General features: G+C 34.3%; 3 protein-coding genes and 1 pseudogene across 3 annotated transcripts; all 4 read left to right on the top strand.

Annotated features, from left to right (window-relative positions):
- Positions 1–59: 59 nt before the first annotated feature.
- LOC106391723 (serine/threonine-protein phosphatase PP2A-3 catalytic subunit) lies at positions 60–3554 on the top strand. The gene is made up of 11 exons (XM_013832423.3): positions 60–294; positions 914–970; positions 1084–1167; positions 1259–1330; positions 1417–1488; positions 1744–1784; positions 2049–2115; positions 2424–2615; positions 2718–2807; positions 2898–3005; positions 3092–3554. Exons 1-11 carry the CDS (start codon positions 202–204, stop codon positions 3155–3157), a joined length of 942 nt encoding a protein of 313 aa, XP_013687877.1. The 5' UTR covers positions 60–201; the 3' UTR covers positions 3158–3554.
- Positions 3555–5558: 2004 nt separating this feature from the next.
- LOC106391724 (copper methylamine oxidase) lies at positions 5559–9792 on the top strand. Its single transcript, XM_013832425.3, has 12 exons — positions 5559–5976; positions 6338–6453; positions 6546–6851; positions 6939–7051; positions 7144–7474; positions 7558–7773; positions 7846–8082; positions 8382–8567; positions 8723–8863; positions 8981–9249; positions 9333–9414; positions 9500–9792. Exons 1-12 carry the CDS (start codon positions 5778–5780, stop codon positions 9629–9631), a joined length of 2328 nt encoding a protein of 775 aa, XP_013687879.1. The 5' UTR covers positions 5559–5777; the 3' UTR covers positions 9632–9792.
- A 1457-nt stretch (positions 9793–11249) lies between these two features.
- Positions 11250–15514, top strand: LOC106395708 (annotated as a pseudogene).
- A 193-nt stretch (positions 15515–15707) lies between these two features.
- LOC106395707 (MATH domain and coiled-coil domain-containing protein At2g42480) lies at positions 15708–19223 on the top strand. Its single transcript, XM_013836090.3, has 3 exons — positions 15708–15926; positions 16022–16188; positions 16484–19223. The coding sequence occupies exons 1-3, from the start codon at positions 15823–15825 to the stop codon at positions 17359–17361; spliced, it is 1149 nt and encodes a 382-aa protein (XP_013691544.1). The 5' UTR covers positions 15708–15822; the 3' UTR covers positions 17362–19223.
- Positions 19224–19540: the final 317 nt, after the last annotated feature.

Raw genomic sequence — 19540 nt, 5'->3', positions numbered from 1 at the left:
ACGATTTTAATAAAGGGGGGGGGGGGGGTATTATGGTAATATCCGAGGAAACAGCTCGAAGTCTACAAAAAGCACCACTCGCTTCTCTTCTCACGCGCCATCCCAAAACTCGATCTTCGTTAACTGCACACAAAGCGAGAGAAGAAGAAGATAGAAAGTGGTGAAAAGCGTAGAAATTTAGGGGAGACGGAAGGAACGAGAATGGGAGTGGATTCGCTACCAACGGACGCAACCATTGATCTTGATGAGCAGATCTCGCAGCTCATGCAGTGCAAGCCCCTCTCCGAGCAACAGGTGCCCCTTAGATGATAGCCTTTTCCTTTGCCCTTGACGAAAGTTTTCTACTTTTTGGTTGTTATGGGCCTGTGTTGTATCGATGATTGGATCTGGGTTTCTTTTGTTTTGATTCCGAATCGCTTTGCTTTCGTTAGCGTATAAAAATGAAGACTTTCCAGAAAATGAATGATCTTGACATATGTGTATAAGTTCTCATCGGTGTTCATTTTCACCGTAGTTTGATGGGTTCGTGAATTAGCTTTGATGATGAGTTTTAATGTGTCTGGTGATGTGGGTTCCTCTGACTATGGAGCTGTTCATTTGATGTAGATGATAAAGATTGTTTTTTTTTTTTCCGCATCATTTAGCTTCATCACTGTCTTCTCAATTAGGGGAAAATGAACAGAAACGTGAAAGTAAAACCCTTTCTTACTGTGTGAGAGCTATTGCAACTCAACAAACAACCTTTAAGTAGCTCATAACAACCAATAACCTGATCATACTGTGGTTGATTTTCCTGTTTGTTGCATTTGCCAAGTATACATTTTCAACTCATGTGTTTAATGGTGATCCTGTATCTCTTTTGGAAGCTGAAGAGTTGAATATAATATGCCGCGTTGTTTTATTTTTCTTTTAGGTTAGATCGTTATGCGAGAAAGCCAAGGAGATCTTAATGGATGAAAGCAACGTTCAGGTTAGTTTCTTGGTCTTGCATCTCTCACCTCTCTTGGTGATTCTATTTTCAATGTGGTAGACTGTGCTACTAGCCATGAATTAATTCATTTAATTTTTTTTTCTTGTATGCAGCCTGTGAAAAGCCCTGTGACAATATGCGGTGATATTCATGGACAGTTCCATGACCTTGCTGAGCTTTTCCGTATTGGGGGAATGGTAACATCTTTAAAACTTACTGAGATGCACAATGGATGCTAGTTTTTTCTCTGTTAAAGTTTAGGAGTATTCATTTTCCTCTCTTTTGCAGTGTCCTGACACCAATTACTTGTTTATGGGAGACTACGTTGACCGTGGTTATTATTCTGTTGAAACTGTTACGGTACGAGGAGTATATATCCAGACTTCTATTTCCCCTATTTAAGAGAAGTATGTTGATTGTGTATCTTCTTTTTGTCCTCTTTTCAGCTGTTAGTCGCCTTGAAGATGCGCTATCCTCAGCGAATCACCATTCTTAGAGGAAACCATGAAAGTCGTCAGGTAAAGTAATGCTTTATGATCTTATTACTCTGATTCCACTTTAATATCCTCCTTCTGAGGTTAAATACTGGACAACATGGTCTCTCCAGACCTTTATCCATCGTGAAAATCTTGGCTGGCACAAAACAATTCTCTTAAAATTTTGTTATTCTCTGCAACATACATTTTGTGCGCATTAGTTTTTTGGTTAGTACTTTTCTTTCATCATACTTTTTATCTGACGCAGACTTTCCTTCTTTTTCTTCTGTCTGGCAGATCACTCAGGTCTATGGATTTTACGATGAATGTCTGCGAAAGTGAGTCTTCTTAAAAAAATCCTTATTTTGTAGATGCGGTTGCTACATGTGTATGTGAGAATTTTCTTATATTTTATTTTCCTCCCTGTCCTAGCTGTGCCTATTAATCCTTCAAGCTTATAATTGCTTGCTTGCAAAATTGTTCTTATATTGTATTATCTTACACGTCCGAGTTTGGTGCTTAATTAACTTCTACCTAGATTGCATTTGATTATTTGGTTTGTAGATTTGGCACTTGTTTAACAAAGGTTGCTTTTCTTGCAGGTATGGCAACGCAAATGTTTGGAAAATCTTTACGGACCTCTTCGACTATTTTCCATTGACAGCCTTGGTTAGTACCTATCATTTTTCAAACGATTTTTCCTCTTATGATGTTGGGGTTCACATGAGTATTAAGTCATGTAGTCTTTCAATATAGATGCTCAGTCCTTTTATCTTCTGCTAGCAATATTCTTTTGAACTAAAGAATTACTTTTGTATTGTGCTATCAATTGCAAGATGTTAGTATTTTGAATAATGCAAAGAATGGAAGATCTTATATATATGGAAGGTTACATGTGTGACTTATCTGAGTAAAATGATGGTGTTTTCTTTACGTTATTTTAAGTATAATCAAATCATTATGTTATTCCGTTGCAGGTTGAGTCAGAAATATTTTGCCTTCATGGTGGATTGTCTCCATCCATCGAAACCCTTGACAACATAAGGAACTTTGATCGAGTTCAAGAAGTGCCCCATGAAGGGCCGATGTGTGACTTACTATGGTCTGATCCTGATGACCGTTGTGGTTGGGGAATCTCTCCACGTGGTGCTGGATATACATTTGGTCAGGTAACCTGCAAATCTCAGAACGGTCCTGAATCTCTTCCTGTCTCTCCTTATTATATTAAGTGTTTAACTGACTTTCAACTCTTTTCATTGTTGTTTCCATAGGACATATCCGAACAGTTCAACCACTCAAACGGCTTGAAGCTGATCGCAAGAGCCCATCAGCTTGTTATGGATGGATACAACTGGGCTCATGTAATAACTCAACTCATCCGTTCTCTGTTCCTTGCGAGTCTTAAGATTCTTTACTCACTTTATACTGTTTTTTTTTTTTTGCGTCGACAGGAGCAAAAGGTGGTAACTATCTTCAGTGCACCGAACTATTGTTACCGTTGTGGGAACATGGCTTCGATTCTTGAGGTTGATGACTGCATGAGCCACAGCTTCATTCAGGTCTTGCCTCAAAACTCAGATGTCTTTTGTGCTACCGATATTAGCATTAGAAGGAAAATAACTAACTTATAAAACTGTGAGCGCAGTTTGAACCAGCACCGAGGAGAGGAGAACCAGACGTTACTCGAAGAACACCAGACTACTTCCTCTGATCATTAGACACAGAGTCATCACAGCAGCTGCAGTCACAACTGAAAAAGCCGCAGTTGGTAACTCAACAATCTGGTTACTATGCAATGTGTGTCAAGTTTGCTGTGTGTTTAAGTTCAACTTAGTCCCATCACCAGAATATAGTGTGATATAGGCGAAGAAGGCCCTCTCTTATCTTCCTCTATAACCAAGAACAAGAGGTCGATGGATTGATTCTACAATACCCATCATGCATGCACATTGTTTGGTTGATGTTATTAGCTTCTTTTTCTTCTTCTTTCTGCATCAGATTGTGTTTTCATGTGAGAGATCCTTTTTAATTTTATTTATTGTAATTCTTCACCCAAATGTCACTATTTTTTAGTTTACAAATCTAGTGAAGCTTTTTTTATTGCAAAATGTGTAGTTGTTTTGTTGCGTCTAAAGCTTTATCTGTAACAACCGTGGAGTTATTTGAATCCATTAGATTAGTCACTCAAAACGTAAACAATAAGTTAATATGTAAGCGAATACTGAAGAAACAGATTCAACTAGAGACACCATGCAAATGCCTTTGTATTGCAGGGATCTCATCCTTTTGTCTACATCAAAAGAACCTATGTCTCATTGACTGTTAGCCAATTAAGGGTATATATGGATAAAGCAAAATAACTTGCTATATAAGTTTTTTGTAACTTGACTTAAACTTACTATAAGTTAGGTGGAGATTCTGTTGGAGTTTTAAATGTTTTGTTTTTAGTAAAAGAGCATTGATAGGGTAGAGAATAAACAAACCAATCCCAAAGACGACATGCTTTGTTTGTGGTTAGAGAATAAAAGCAAATGTTTTGTTTTTAACTCATCAAGTACATAAACATGACGTGTCTCACACTCAAGACAATAATATGATAACGTGCAGAAATAAAAGGGTCTCTTGAGGATAAATGAGAGTATGACTGTTTCTGTCGTCACGAGCGGATCTTTTCATATAGAATATTCGAAATATTGTGAGCCTCGCAAACTCAACTAGTCGTGGACAGCGTTTTTTAGCTGGTTCGAGTCTGCATGGATTGTGTGCGGTCCACTCCACGATCTGTTTATATATTAAAATTTATCAATACTGCAAGTATATATTTTATAAAAATTTACGTAAATTATTAATTTTATATCCGCTCTATATTTAGGTTTCACATTTTTTTTTGTTTTTACAACATTAACTATATTTTGAATTAATATCTAAAGACACGTCGATCATCAACTTCGTAAGTTTTTGAATAGTTTTGTGTAATTTATATACGTGACAAAGTCACCAAGGTTTTTTCACTAAATAATGTTATATATTTGTGTATAGTAGCATACGAATGTTCTCGTACTAAAATAAATATTGAATGTCCAAATTACACATATAATTATACATATATGTGACGTCAAAATAAAAATAAAATTATACATATATATGTATATACGTCTAAAATTTGGTGAGACAAGTCAAATATATTTCTTGGTTAATGACATTTCCCTAAATTGTGTGTTTCCAATAACATCATCAGTTTATCTTTTATAGGAAAATAAAATAATTCAAGTAAAACACACGTCAAAGTCAAACTGTTTTTTTTTTGGCTAACTACACATTTAATTTTGTTACATTGTTTACTTTCTACATTTTAGTGATTTTGCCAATAAAGACAAACCTTATAGTGAAAAAAATATTTTATTCACTTTTTCCATACTTAAATGTTTATATGCCCCCCCCCCCCCCCCCCCCCCCCCCATAATTCTCCATTTACCTGTACTGTATAAGTAATTGATTCTTTTGGCTGAGCACAAACTTGTACAGCTATATGTATCTGTCTATACACTTATAACTTACAGAAAATAGACACTTTAGGAACTAAATCTCATAATAATAATATAGAAAAGATAGTATCTCTTCAACCATTACATTTCTTATATTATTTTTCTTCTTTGTTTGTTACTTCCCGTTTTATCAATTAAATTAAAGTATAAAAATATTTATCGTATATTAGTAATTAAATGGAACTCCAGGTGGTCTAGTGGTAATGGAACTCTACCTGGAGTACCCGTTCTGAGTTCTAGTCGCCTTGACCACCTTCCTGCCTATAACCGTGCGTACCAAGATAAAATGCTTCGTGGAGATTAGTCTAGATTTACCGTCTGAGATCCCCGCGGATATAAAAATAATAATTGCTAAATGAGTAAAGCAATTGTAGGAATCACATGAACTATAGTGCCTCCACGTCGATATATCCAAAGTTGGATATCTTTTTTCATAACATGTTGCTGTCCATCCTTACTTGTTAAAAAGTAAAGTGGAGCCCACGAATATGCCTTGTCACCTCGTGCTTGGACTCTAGCGGCCACATCCAAAATCAAAACTCTATAAAACAAAAAAATAAAGAAAAAAAATAAATCAAAATTGAATCATCAGTTTGTTTCTTCCTCCCACCACCACGGGAAAGGCAAGGTACGATCACACTCATACCTAAAGAGAGAGAAGCTGGTGGAGAGAAGGGAAGGGGGGGGAGAGATCACGCCGACGGATAGAGATAGGTTTTGCTGTATGTCATTGGATTGCGTTGAGGCTTACTTTGGTGGATTTGGCGAACTCGTGAACCCTATTCAATGGCCTCAGCTTCGAAAACGGCGACGGTTTGTGCTCACGGAGGAGGAGGCTCTTCGAAACTCGTCTCCGTTGCGGCGGATACGGTTGCCGGAAGGTCCGAGGGTGAGGATCGGCGAGATTCTTCTAAGTTTGGTTTGGAATCCGTGATCCGCCCCGTCGATTCGATGCCTGGTACGGCCAAGAAACCTGCGAACAAAGGTATAGGATCAAAATCTCCTAGCTATCGTAGAGTGAATAACTGTTTTCGAATCTAGCGAATCTTGCGATTAGATTCATTCTCTTGCTGTTGATACTGATCGTTGATTGTTGATCGTTGATCTTGGATCGCGATTTGTTTGAGTGTTGAGTTCTTCTTGTTCACTCGAATTGTTGATGACGGTTAGATTCATCATTTGCGGTTGATACTGGTTGTTGATCATTGTTCTGATCTTGGATGGCTATTTGTTTGAATTGATGAGTTCTTTGTTGTTCACTGGAGTTGTTGATGATGGTAGGTTATGTTACTCTATGATCTCTTTGAAATTGATATACGTTGTGATCACTATTTGTACCAATGCAGGAATCTCTGTGATGCCAATGCCAAGGACGGAAACAAAGCACCCCTTGGATCCTCTATCCGCTGCAGAAATATCAGTTGCTGTGGCCACAGTTCGCGCGGCTGGTGCTAACCCTGAGGTGCGTAGACTCTGTTCTTTTTTCATCAGAACGCAGGATGCAGAAGATATGGTCATTGATATCACTGAAACTGTTTGGTTTCTCTTTGTCAGGTTAGGGATAGCATGCGTTTTATTGAGGTAGCGTCTGTGGAACCGGAGAAGAATGTTGTGGCGTTGGCAGATGCTTACTTTTTCCCTCCGTTCCAGCCATCACTACTTCCAAGAACTAAAGCTGGACCTGTGATACCTATGAGGCTTCCTCCAAGGCGAGCAAAACTTGTTGTGTACAACAAGAAGTCTAATGAGACGAGTGTGTGGATTGTTGAGTTGTCCGAGGTTCATGCTGTGACTAGAGGTGGACATCACAGGGGAAGAGTAGTTTCCTCGGAAGTGATACCTGATGTACAGCCACCCATGGTATCTTTTCAGAAATCTAATCTCTTATGTTAATTTAGATGCTACTCTTGTTCATGAGTTTCTCAGTTTCAAGTTTTGTTATTTTAGGATGCGGCTGAATATGCTGAATGTGAAGCAATTGTCAAAGACTTCCCCCCATTCATTGAGGCAATGAAGAGGAGAGGTATTGATGACATGGATCTAGTGATGGTTGATCCCTGGTATGATAATAACTTCCTGTTATTGTTACTGATAGTTGTCAATTAAGGTGTAGTCTTTGTCCCCTGAGCCTGCCTCTGAACTTATTGTGCAGGTGTGTGGGTTATCATAGCGAAGCTGACGCTCCAAGTCGTAGGCTTGCAAAGCCTCTTATATACTGTCGTACTGATAGTGATTCCCCTATGGAAAATGGCTATGCTCGTCCAGTTGAGGGCATTTATGTACTTGTAGACATGCAAAACATGGTGGTCATCGAGTTTGAAGACCGTAAGTTTGTGCCACTTCCCCCACCTGACCCTCTGAGGAATTACACACCAGGTGAGAGTAGAGGAGGTGTTGATAGAAGTGATGTTAAGCCTCTCCAGATTATTCAGCCTGAAGGTCCAAGCTTCCGCGTAAGGGGTTACTTTGTCGAGTGGCAGAAGGTAATTTTACAGTATTAGCCTAATTGTAACCAGGTGATTATGCTTAAGCTTATTTGGAAGTTGTCTCAACGTTTTCTTTACAGTGGAACTTTCGTATTGGGTTCACTCCAAGGGAAGGTTTAGTCATACATTCGGTAGCATATGTTGATGGCAGTCGAGGTCGCAGGCCTGTTGCACACAGGCTAAGTTTTGTGGAGATGGTTGTGCCTTACGGTGATCCGAATGAGCCACATTACAGGAAAAATGCTTTTGATGCAGGGGAGGATGGTCTTGGAAAAAACGCACATTCGCTTAAGAAGGTTTGGAATCAATTTATGTGTTCTCATTATCTAATCATATCTCGGTTTGTGTGTAACAATTTGGTTTTATAGGGGTGCGACTGTCTCGGAACTATTAAGTACTTCGATGCTCATTTCACAAATTTCACTGGAGGGGTTGAAACAATTGAGAACTGTGTATGCTTGCATGAAGAGGACCATGGGATCTTGTGGAAACATCAGGACTGGAGAACAGGATTAGCTGAAGTGCGAAGATCCAGGAGGCTAACTGTCTCCTTTTTATGTACTGTTGCTAACTACGAGTATGGATTTTACTGGCACTTCTACCAGGTTAGTGGAAAACGTGGCTAATCATTCTAGCGTAAAGCAGATTTTACTCATCTTTGCGTCTAATTTCTATAGGGAAGGCAATGATATGTCTCTGCATAAGAATAAACCTTGATTAAAGCGGCAGAGCTCACAATTGCTTAAGCCTTAATACTCTGATTGTGTTTGTTCAGTTGGGGACATTGATTTACAGTGCTGAAGTGTCCACTCGAGTTTCCTTTGTTCGATGATGTGTGTTGTTTCATCTTTCTAGATAATTGAAGACCAATATCATTTTTAATGTCTTGAATGTCTGACTGTAGGATGGGAAAATCGAAGCTGAAGTAAAACTTACTGGTATCCTCAGTTTAGGAGCGCTACAGCCAGGAGAAACTCGAAAGTACGGTACTACTATTGCTCCTGGGCTGTACGCACCAGTTCACCAACATTTCTTTATCGCTCGCATGGATATGTCTGTTGACTGTAAACCTGGTGAAGCTTTTAATCAGGTATCTTTGCTTTGCTTCTTACAAAGATTTTTTTTCTAGGTTTCTAGAAGTGGATTGGTAGCATATGAATTTTACAACTCTCTATAGTCCGTGAAAAACACGTGTGGTCAGGTGAATTTGACGACTTAGTCAGCTGAATGTATTTCTATCTGTAGGTAGTTGAGGTAAATGTCAGAGTTGACGAGCCCGGTGAGAACAATATCCACAACAATGCGTTTTATGCGGAAGAGAAGTTACTTAGATCTGAGGCAGAGGCGATGCGTGACTGTGACCCTTTTAGTGCTCGGCATTGGATTGTAAGCCAACTGTACCTTTCACGATCTCGTCCACTACTCATATGATAGCATCAATATACACAAAGAAAAAGTGTTTCTTTTTGTTGCTATCAACTACTCATTGTAATATGTTGTCAGGTAAGGAACACAAGGACAGTGAACAGAACGGGGCAGTTAACGGGATACAAACTTGTTCCGGGCTCAAACTGTTTGCCATTAGCTCGACCCGAGGCCAAGTTTCTAAGAAGAGCAGCATTCCTGAAGCATAATCTTTGGGTTACCCGTTATGACCCTGAAGAGAAGTTTCCAGGAGGAGAGTTCCCAAACCAAAACCCACGTTCTGGTGAAGGTCTCGCCACATGGGTGAAACAGAACCGCTCCTTGGAAGAGTCTGACGTCGTTCTTTGGTATGTATCCTTCTTCTTACACAGTACTACTACTAGTTACCAGAAAAATTGTGTGATATCAATGTGGAATTTTGGTTTCACAGGTATGTGTTTGGGATCATACATGTTCCTAGACTTGAAGATTGGCCGGTTATGCCAGTTGAACATATTGGTTTCACACTAATGGTAAGTCAAGATCTTTGTCTGGAACTTTCAATAAACTTAAGAAAAAGAAGGCAAGCATTGCTTAAAATGTCTTGGGTTTTGACAGCCACATGGATTTTTCAACTGCTCACCAGCCGTGGATGTTCCACCGAATCCAGCATGCGAATTGGAAACCAAGGACAGTGAGGTCAAAGAGGTAGTAGCAGCACCCAAGCCTGGTTTACTTTCAAAGCTTTGAGCATGAAAGACTTTTTTTATAATTTGGAGACACTGCTGTTGCTCTATTCATTTTCGGATTGGAAACCGTTGTTATTTGGTGTGTGTTTGTTGCAAACTAAAAGACAGTTGTCATTGGAATGTTCTTTGCTTTTCTTAAACATTATGGTTTTTTATCTCAAATCAGATAGTAATGTTCATTACTAATACATAGTTATCCCAATAATCGAAGAAGCAAACCGTAATCAAAACTGACATTTAGAATTTCATAAATATGCAAATGGATTACATATATCTGAAAAGCTGGTACCAAAAAGCTTGTACCGAAACAAAAATTGAATGGATATCCAAATTTTAAAATACCTTTGTATACCTAAAAATATATAAATTATATTAGTTTTCAATAATAAAATATCTTAATAATATTTATAAACCAAATTATCTTAAAAACAGAACTGTCCTATTGGCTTTTAATCTGAAACAACTCAAATTATCTGAATTATATGATATTTTATTTGCAAAACCCGAATTACCAGATATTTTTTGGAGAATTTTCATGTTTATCATTATTCATGTTTACCATCATTAAAGAGACATTTTCAAAAATATATTTTTTATTAAGGGGCAAAAGACTCTTATACCCTTGTTTTCTATATAAATAAATAATTATTTAAATAAATAAAAAATATTATTTTTATTATACTTTTTCAAATTCAAACTTTTTTATAATTTTTTTGAATTTTTTCCGATTTTTTTTTTAAAATTTCTTTTTAAAAATCGAAAATTATTTGAAACTATTTTTTCAAAAAGTTTAAAATTTTTTTAAGTATTTATTTATATATTTATTAGAATCCTAAATTTCACATTCCAAAAACTCTACCACAATCCTCTCGATTCTAAATCCTAAGTCTAGATTGGTTAACCTAGGGTTATAAATGCTTTTACCCTTCATTAAAAGTGAAAGTAAAAGTGGTTAGTGTAAATATGAAAAGTGTTACTAAAAGTGTGGTATTGCTGGCAATTTTCCATATTTTTTTTTCAAAATTGAATTATCCATAAAATTTATCCTAATTAACCAAAATTATCTGAAAACCAAAACTGGACCACTATCGAGTAGACCCAAAAAAAAATTGGATATTAGTCGGTTTTTTAACTTTGTTATCTGAACCAAACTGAAAACCTACATAACAAAATCAAAACGGAAGGGATCTTATATTTTGAGAACTAAGAAGTTGAATTAACTGAATTGAAAACCGAAATGCCCACCACCAATAATATATATAACTTACTAATTTTCCTATAAAAGTTACATTAATAGATATTATTTTAATAATATATATATATTAGGCGAGATCAATTTTTATAGTATATATGTATATCATTTTTTTGTGAAAAACGTATACATATGTATATCTTGTTACAAAAAAAATACAGTAGAACCTCTATAAATTAATAATGTTGGGACTTTAAAATTTTATTAATTTACAAAAGTTTCCTTTTTTAGATTTTTTTAAAAATTTTAAATATTTTTATTAATAAAATAAGAAAATATTTGATTTTACCGTATATAAATTATTTAAATTTTAGAAAATTGACTTTCATATTATTTTATTATCTTATTTGGTGTATATTGTTATGTTTTATAGAATTGTTATGTGGTTTTCGATATAATTTTACTAAATATTATTAAAATATTAAGAAAAATAAAACTATTTTTATTGTGAATATAAAAGCAACAATATAATTAGTTTGTATTTATATAAAATATATATAGACATATATTATTAATTTATGATTTTAGTGGGACTATATATTTACATGGGAGTTTTAAAAATATTATTATCTTATTATTTTATCAATTTGTGTCATATTTTATACAGACCCAAGTTAGGACCGACGAAATTTATTAATTTATAGAGATTATTAATTTATCGAGTATTAATTTATAGAGGTTTTACTGTATATATATGTATATGTTTTTTTTTTTTTTTTTTTTTGGTATTCCCTCCAAGCTAGGGCTCTCAGGATTTGTTCCCTTTTCTTTTTCTTTTTCTTTTTTTGCTTCATATATAAACAGAGGATGTGAAAGTCTCAAGCATAGTTTTCTAAAAAAACATTGTTTCTCGAAATAACAGACGAAAGCAATATGTGGAAGCAAAAGCCTAGCTTTAGGTTTGAGATAGAGAATAGCATACTATCTAAGACATTCGTGGCTGGCGGATGCGAATGGTAAAACCAGAACTTAAAGCTAGATTTGTTGCACCCTCCTTGCATCTCGAAGATTGATGATGTATACGTTTAATATTTTGTTTCAAATTCTCTCAGGTATCTTTACGTTTATCCCAAGGGACGTTTTCTTGATCCTGATCACTTTTCTTTGTACCTGCACGTTGCAAATCCTACCATGCTACCAACTGGGTGGAAAAGGGATGTTAGTTTTTACTTCACTCTATTGAATCAATCCGACAAAGAGCTCTGCAGATCTCACAGTAATGAACTATCCTTCCATGTTTGATTCTTCTTTTCTCAACTGTCATTAGCAATGTTTGAATTATATTCTTTCTTTAGGATTATCCTAGGCTCCTAACCGCCGCCTAGATCAATTTGTTAAAAATTGTTTTCGGTAGATCGATTTTTAGAACACTGGTCACTAGTAATTTGAATTTACAAACGAATATGAAAAAGCTATAGGGAGAGAAACCAATACTCTCTTGGATGTAAAAGAATGTTTGCTGAGAAAGTAGGGAAGAAATAGTTTGTTTTTGTAGACTGATAGTAAACCAGGAGGAATGTGTGGTATTTAAAAACTTAAGAATTATTTCTACACTCATCTTGAATCTTCAACAAGCAGAAACTATATACATAATCATGTGGTTGATGAAGAATTTTGTCTTTATTTTTTGTTTTTTTTCTAACAGTTGTACGATGCCAAGTGCTTGATGTTAAGGGTCCATCCTGGGGCTTCGAAAAGCTATGTCCTCTTAGCAAGCTTCAAGAGAACGGTGTCTTGGAGAAAGACAGACTAATCATTGAGGTCTACATTAATTTGATTGAAGCTGTTGACGGAGAAAGAAGAGATGTACCAGAGATGCAGGAGACTGTGGATATGAACGGTTTTAAGGTTCTTGCTTCTCAGGTCACTCTAGTGAGGAAGATATTCGCAGAGCACCCAGACACTGCAGTAGGTTTGAAATCAAAGAACTAAGTGCTGAAGACAGCATACATGAATGTCCTCATTGGCCTCACCAATACACTAAACAAGCCTTCACATAACCACTCAGAGGCTGAGCTAACCAAAGCTGACAGCGAGTTGAGTGAGCTGGAAGAAGTGGGTTTCAAGCTTGACTGGCTAAAGTCAAAGCTTGAGGGAGTTATCTTGGAGAGGAAGAAAGCAGATGTCTATGGTAATAAGGTCATACAGCTTGAGGAACGTGTGAAGAATCTTGAGCAGATAGAAAACAAGATGAAGAGAAAGATTGATGAGTGTTTCTTGGAGAGGAAGAAAGCGAAAGATGATGGGTCTCGGGTCAAAACACTCGAGGAACGGGTCAATAACCTTGAGGTGGTGGACTCCAGCTTCAGGATGGATAGTCTGACTCTGAAGTCGAAATCTGGGGGTGTTTCCTTGGAGAAGAAGAAAGTAGATGATGCAGATGGGTCTAGGGTTCAACAACTGGAGGAAAACCTCAAGAATCTTGAGGAGATTGTGTCTGATCTCAAAGTGAAACTGGACCAGGGGAAGGAAAAAAACTCTTGTGATGGATTTTTGCTGGTAGACGAAGACGAGGTAGCTTGATATAGATATCAAGCTGTTAGTTCATTTAGAAGACTCTACTATAGTGCTATGAGTTCATTTGTTTTAGTGTTTTTCTTGCTTTCTGAGTCCTAATAGTCTAGACTCTATAGACTCGGCTTTATAATAAAAAAAATCTAGCTTTACTGATGGTTTCATTGTCTTTTGTATCTGCGTCACGTTTTTAGACGTTTTAGGTTCAATCATGTTTTGGGTCAATCTCCTTAAGCAACTCAAAAATATTTTCATTTCAAACTATAACTTCTTAGAGAAGGAAGCTACGAGAGCATCTCATATAGTCCAAAGCCGCGGTCGCTAATGGTTAAAGGAGAAGAACATATTTGTCTTTTGATTCAAGGCTCATAGTATAAAACTAACATCATCATCACTCGGGATCATGATCTTACTATGTTTCTGGTCACCTGCTATGCCAATGAACGATCTTTCTTATTTCATTCAAGAAATATAAATGAAGATATTCAAGACACCAACAAAAATTATTGATCAGTTCTGTCATAGGTAATTTGATCGCGTCTCTTCTTCAGCCTCAAGAGTCTCTCTCCTACCAAACCAAACCCCATATACACTATCGAGTTCCAATACTTTTGCAGGTGATAGACATAAATAAAATAAAAACTATTCGAATTTAATTAGTACTCTTGACATTTATTAATGTTAACTAGACCTTCATCTGCACGGGTTTTAATTTTCGATTTTTTTTTTTTAATTTTTTTTTATTTGTACTAAATAATATATTTGTAATATTACTTCGTCAATGTAATTCATGATTTTATGCGTATTAAACCATTTATTGTATGGACAATATTTGATATCATATAAACAAATTCAACATAAATATTTAATTAGAGCTTTGTATACGATATATAGAAAAAAAACGTTTATGAATTTAAAATATAAAGAAATATATATAACTAAATTTTTTAAGTTATTTACACTACAATGCCACTGAGCATTTAACTGTTTTGAATTTATTGATTTGGTTTGTTTAGAAAGATTAGAAAATCGATAGGTATATATGATTGGAATTTTATATATATAAGAAATATATATAAGAAAATTCTCTCAAATAAATTTTTTTAAGTTTTTGTCACAAAATATCCCTCTAGGAAGAAAATGACTAAAATATCTCTTTTTTATTTTGAAAATTTTAATTTTAATTTTTTTTTAAAAAAAAATTGAAAATTCATCCTCAAAACCTCCGCTCTTTAACTCTAAATTCTAAGTTTATATTAGTTAACCCTAAAATATAAATGTATTTTTATCCTTTAATAAAACTTTTTTTAGTCATTTTTTTCTTTGAATGTTATTTTGTGACAGAAACTTGAAAATAACTATCCAGAGAATTTCTCATATATATATATGCATCTTATTGCTGTTATGGGTTTCAATAATATATAAGAGATCTTTAGCTTTCTTACACGACTTGTCTAGATAGATGTGTCTTCGACTTAAGAGCTGATAAAAATAGGTTTTATATATTAGGTGTCGTCTTGTGTTCAGCCAAAGGGAAAGTTGGTGGATGATCACTTGTCCCTCTTCCTTGACGCTGTGAATCCTGGATCATTTCTACCTGGATGGAGAAGACGAGCTAGTTATCGCTTTGTTTTGTTGAATCATTCTGGCAAAGTTCGACGGAGAACAACTGGTAATGATATACTTTAAAATACCAATGTATACTTTAAAATATTAATTACATTTAGTTTTTAAATAATAAAATCTTTTAAAATAATATTTATAAACCAAATTATCCTAAAAACAGAACTATCCTGCTGACTTTTAATCTGAAATATTTCAAATAATTCAAATCATTTGAATTACTAGTTATTTTATTCGCAAAACCCTAATTACCAAATATTTTCTTCAAAAACCTAATTATCCATAAAATTTACTAAATTAACCAAAATTATTCAAAAACCCAGAATAAGACCAAGACCCAAAAATTTCTTGAATATACTCGGCTTTTAACTTTATTATCCAAACCAAATTAAAAATCAAGATAAAAAAAATCGAAACCGGACAGATTTTATATTTGAGAACTAAAAAGTTGAATTAAAAACCAAACTGTCCACGACTAGTTATATATATCTTACTGCTTTTCTTATAAAAGTTACATTAATAGATATTATTTTAATAAAAAAATATGCATAGACGAGCTTTATTTTTATAGTATATATGTATTTATTTTTAAAGTATATATATATGTTACAAAAAAGTATATATGTGTATATCTTTTACTTCTTCCTTTTTTTTTGGTTTTCCTTCCGAGCTAGGGCTTTCAGGATTTGTTTCCTTTTCTTATCTTTTTGCTTCATTATATAAACAGAGAATGTGAAAGTCTCAAGCATAGTTTCTAAAAAAACATATTTTTTTCTCGAAGTAACAAACTCTACGAAAGCAATATGTGGAATCAAAAGCCGAGCTTCAGGTTTGAGATAGATAACTACTCGGAAAAGCCGAGCATACAAATACAATCTAAGACATTCGTGGCTGGCGGATGCGAATGGTAAACCAGAACTTAAAGCTAGATTTGTTGAACCCTCCTTGTATCTCGATGATTGATGATGTATACGTTTAATATTTTGTTTCAAATTCTCTCAGGTATCTTAACGCTTTTCCCAAGGGAGGTTATCTTGCTGATCATGATCACTTTTCTTTGTTCCTGCAAGTTGCAAATCGAACCATGCTACCAACTGGGTGGAAAAGGAAAGTTAGTTTTTACTTCACTCTGTTGAATCAATCCGACAAAGAGCTCTGCAGATCTAAAAGTAATGAATTATATTCTTCCATGTTTAATTCTTTTTTTCTCAACTGTCATTAGCAATGTTTGAAGAACAACTAGAAACCAAGATTCTTGGATGTAGTAATGTCTGTGGAGAAAGTAGGGAAGAAATAGTTTTGTTTTTGTAGTAGACTGATAGTAAACCAGGAGGAATGTGTGGTATTTAAAAACTTAAGAATTATTTCTACACTCATCTTGAATCTTCAACAAGCAGAAACTATATACATAATCATGTGGTTGATGAAGAATTTTGTCTTTATTTTTTGTTTTTTTTCTAACAGTTGTACGATGCCAAGTTCTTGATGTTAAGGGTCCATCCTGGGGCTTCGAAAAGCTATGTCCTCTTAGCAAGCTTCAAGAGAACGGTGTCTTGGAGAAAGACAGACTAATCATTGAGGTCTACATTAATATGATTGAAGCTGTTGACGGAGAAAGCGGAGAGGTACCAGAGAAGCATGAGACTGTGGATATGAACGGTTTTAAGGTTCTTGCTTCTCAGGTAACTCTGGTGAGGAAGATATTCGCAGAGCATCCAGACATTGCACTAGGTTTCAAATCAAAGAACCAAGTGCTGAAGTCAGCATACATGAATGTCCTCATTGGTCTCATCAATACAATAAGAAAGCCTTCACATAACCACTCAGAGACTGAGCTGACCAAAGCTGAGAGCGAGTTGAGTGAGCTGGAAGAAGTGGGTTTCAAGCTTGACTGGCTAAAGTCAAAGCTTGAGGGAGTTATCTTGGAGAGGAAGAAAGCAGATGTCTATGGTAATAAGGTCATACAGCTTGAGGAACGTGTGAAGAATCTTGAGCAGATAGAAAACAAGATGAAGAGAAAGATTGATGAGTGTTTCTTGGAGAGGAAGAAAGCGAAAGATGATGGGTCTCGGGTCAAAACACTCGAGGAACGGGTCAATAACCTTGAGGTGGTGGACTCCAGCTTCAGGATGGATAGTCTGACTCTGAAGTCGAAATCTGGGGGTGTTTCCTTGGAGAAGAAGAAAGTAGATGATGCAGATGGGTCTAGGGTTCAACAACTGGAGGAAAACCTCAAGAATCTTGAGGAGATTGTGTCTGATCTCAAAGTGAAACTGGACGAGGGCAAGGAAAAATCCTCTTCTGATGGATTTTTGCTGGTGGGCGACGACGAGGTAGCTTGATATAGATATCAAGTTGTTAGTTCATTTAGAAGACTCTACAATAGTGCTATGAGTTCTTTTGCTTTAGTGTTTTTCTTGATGGATATATTGTCTTTGACTCTTTTGTATCTTCGTCACCTTTTCAGCATTTTAAGTCAGTTATGTTTTGTGTCAATCTCCTTAATTAAGAAGCTCAATAAATTTTCACTTCAAAGTTCAAACTATAACTTCTATAGAGAAGGAAGCTTCGTCATCTCTACTATATGTTTCTGGTCACTTTTTATGCTAATGAACGATCTTTCTTATTTTATTCTTGAAATATAAATGAAGATTCAAGACTCTAACAAACTTATTGAATCGTTGTTACATTAATATAGAGCAGTATGACTAGTTCTGTCATAGGTAATTTGATTGCGTCTCTTCTTCAGCCTCAAGAGTCTCTCTCCCACCAAACCAACCCCTTATACTATCGACTTCCAATAATCTGGTAAGTGAAAGAGATAAATAAAATAAAACAATTAGAATTTAGTATTCCATGACATTTATTAATGTTAATTACCAACTAATGAAAAAGTTATGATGTGAAAAAATCAACATACAAAACATATAAATAATATTGTGCATAGGTTTAATCCTAGTTAATAAAATAATACTCCCTCCGTATCATTTTTTCAAATTGAATTAAAAGAATTGTAAGTTATGTCGGTTGCGTGGTTTTGGACGGTGAAACATTAAAATTGATATGCTAGATAAATAACTGGTAATTTTATAATTCTAGACATGAAAATTTTCTAATGTTTTTGTTCGTAAAACATATTCACTATATTTTAATATATGACGTTTCAGGATTCTGTTCACTTCAAATTAGATAACATTTTCATTTTTTAATGCCAAATTATTTTTTTTTTATACTATATAACTTTTTCTATTCTTCAGTTGACTTTTCTATTGGTTGGATTATGATTAGGTGAATAGTTAATAATGTTTTGGTTAGACAAAATTCAAAATTAATTTTTTTTTCTTAATTTGTGTGAAAAAATCTGAATATCAAAGTAAAAAAATTGAAATAATGTCATTTAGTTGATTATATATATTAGTACATATATATTTGTAAATACATTTGTTTCACTGACAAAATATGCTATATTTTCTCTTTTATATAGATTACAATTTTTTTTTGTCATCATTGCATTTTATGTTATATGTCGAAATATTTTTTGATTTAGGTTTAACGTTTGAACAGCGTTCCAGAGAGAACTTGACGATTTTTTAGCATATGCGTTGTAGACTCTAGATATTATTTGAGCTGGTAATTGGTTATGTCTAACAATAATTTAGATGTATACAGAGATGGTATTCATTACCTTTTCCAATCATCAAAAACATTTAATAAACTCTATTTAAATATCATTTTAATATCATTTTTGATATTTCTTTGCAAGTATTTATAGTTTTGGCAAAAATGAGATATAAGTGATCTTTAGGATTTTAATATTTAGTAATTTTGTGGTAAGTTTAATTTTTTTAAAGGTATAATATTCTTAGAAATTTTAAGATCTTTTTGTTATAAATATTATATAAATAATATTGTTGTGATTCACAAATATATTATTGGTGAAATCAATAAATTTTAAAACCATGGTTTCAAAATACGATAGATTATAATTATTAAATATATATTATTGCATATATTTTAAATTTAGTTATATGTTTATAAACGAATTCTAATATATGTTTAAGAATGATATTAATTTAATAAATATTGTTAATAATACTAAAGAAAACCACATGTTGTGATATTTTTTGACATCATCAAGATAATAACAATAACCATATGTTAGGGTTGCATAACATAAAACTAAGAATAGTATAAACAATCATATGTATAAATAATTATACATTATGATTGCATGACATATTAAAAAAAATTGTTAATGACGTGACCTACAAAATAGTTAATGGCCTACAAGATAATTATATATCTTGCAAATAGTTATTAGATTAATGAGTTAAAATATTATATATAAATAAGTTGGTATATTTAATTATATTTAATTGATTGGGCTTGAATACAGATTTTTGAATTTAGCATATATTAACAGTGAACAAATTTGAAATTCTCCTTAAATATAGTATAATGTTGATTTTATTAAGATATTAATAAGATATATTTGTGATTTATTATAAAAATAAATGATAG

Source organism: Brassica napus, chromosome C4, assembly GCF_020379485.1.
Source record: "Brassica napus cultivar Da-Ae chromosome C4, Da-Ae, whole genome shotgun sequence".
In the NCBI taxonomy this organism is placed as follows: Eukaryota; Viridiplantae; Streptophyta; class Magnoliopsida; order Brassicales; family Brassicaceae; genus Brassica; species Brassica napus.
The sequence above is the reverse complement of the archived record's forward strand: the minus strand, read 5'-3'. Positions and strand labels throughout refer to the sequence as shown.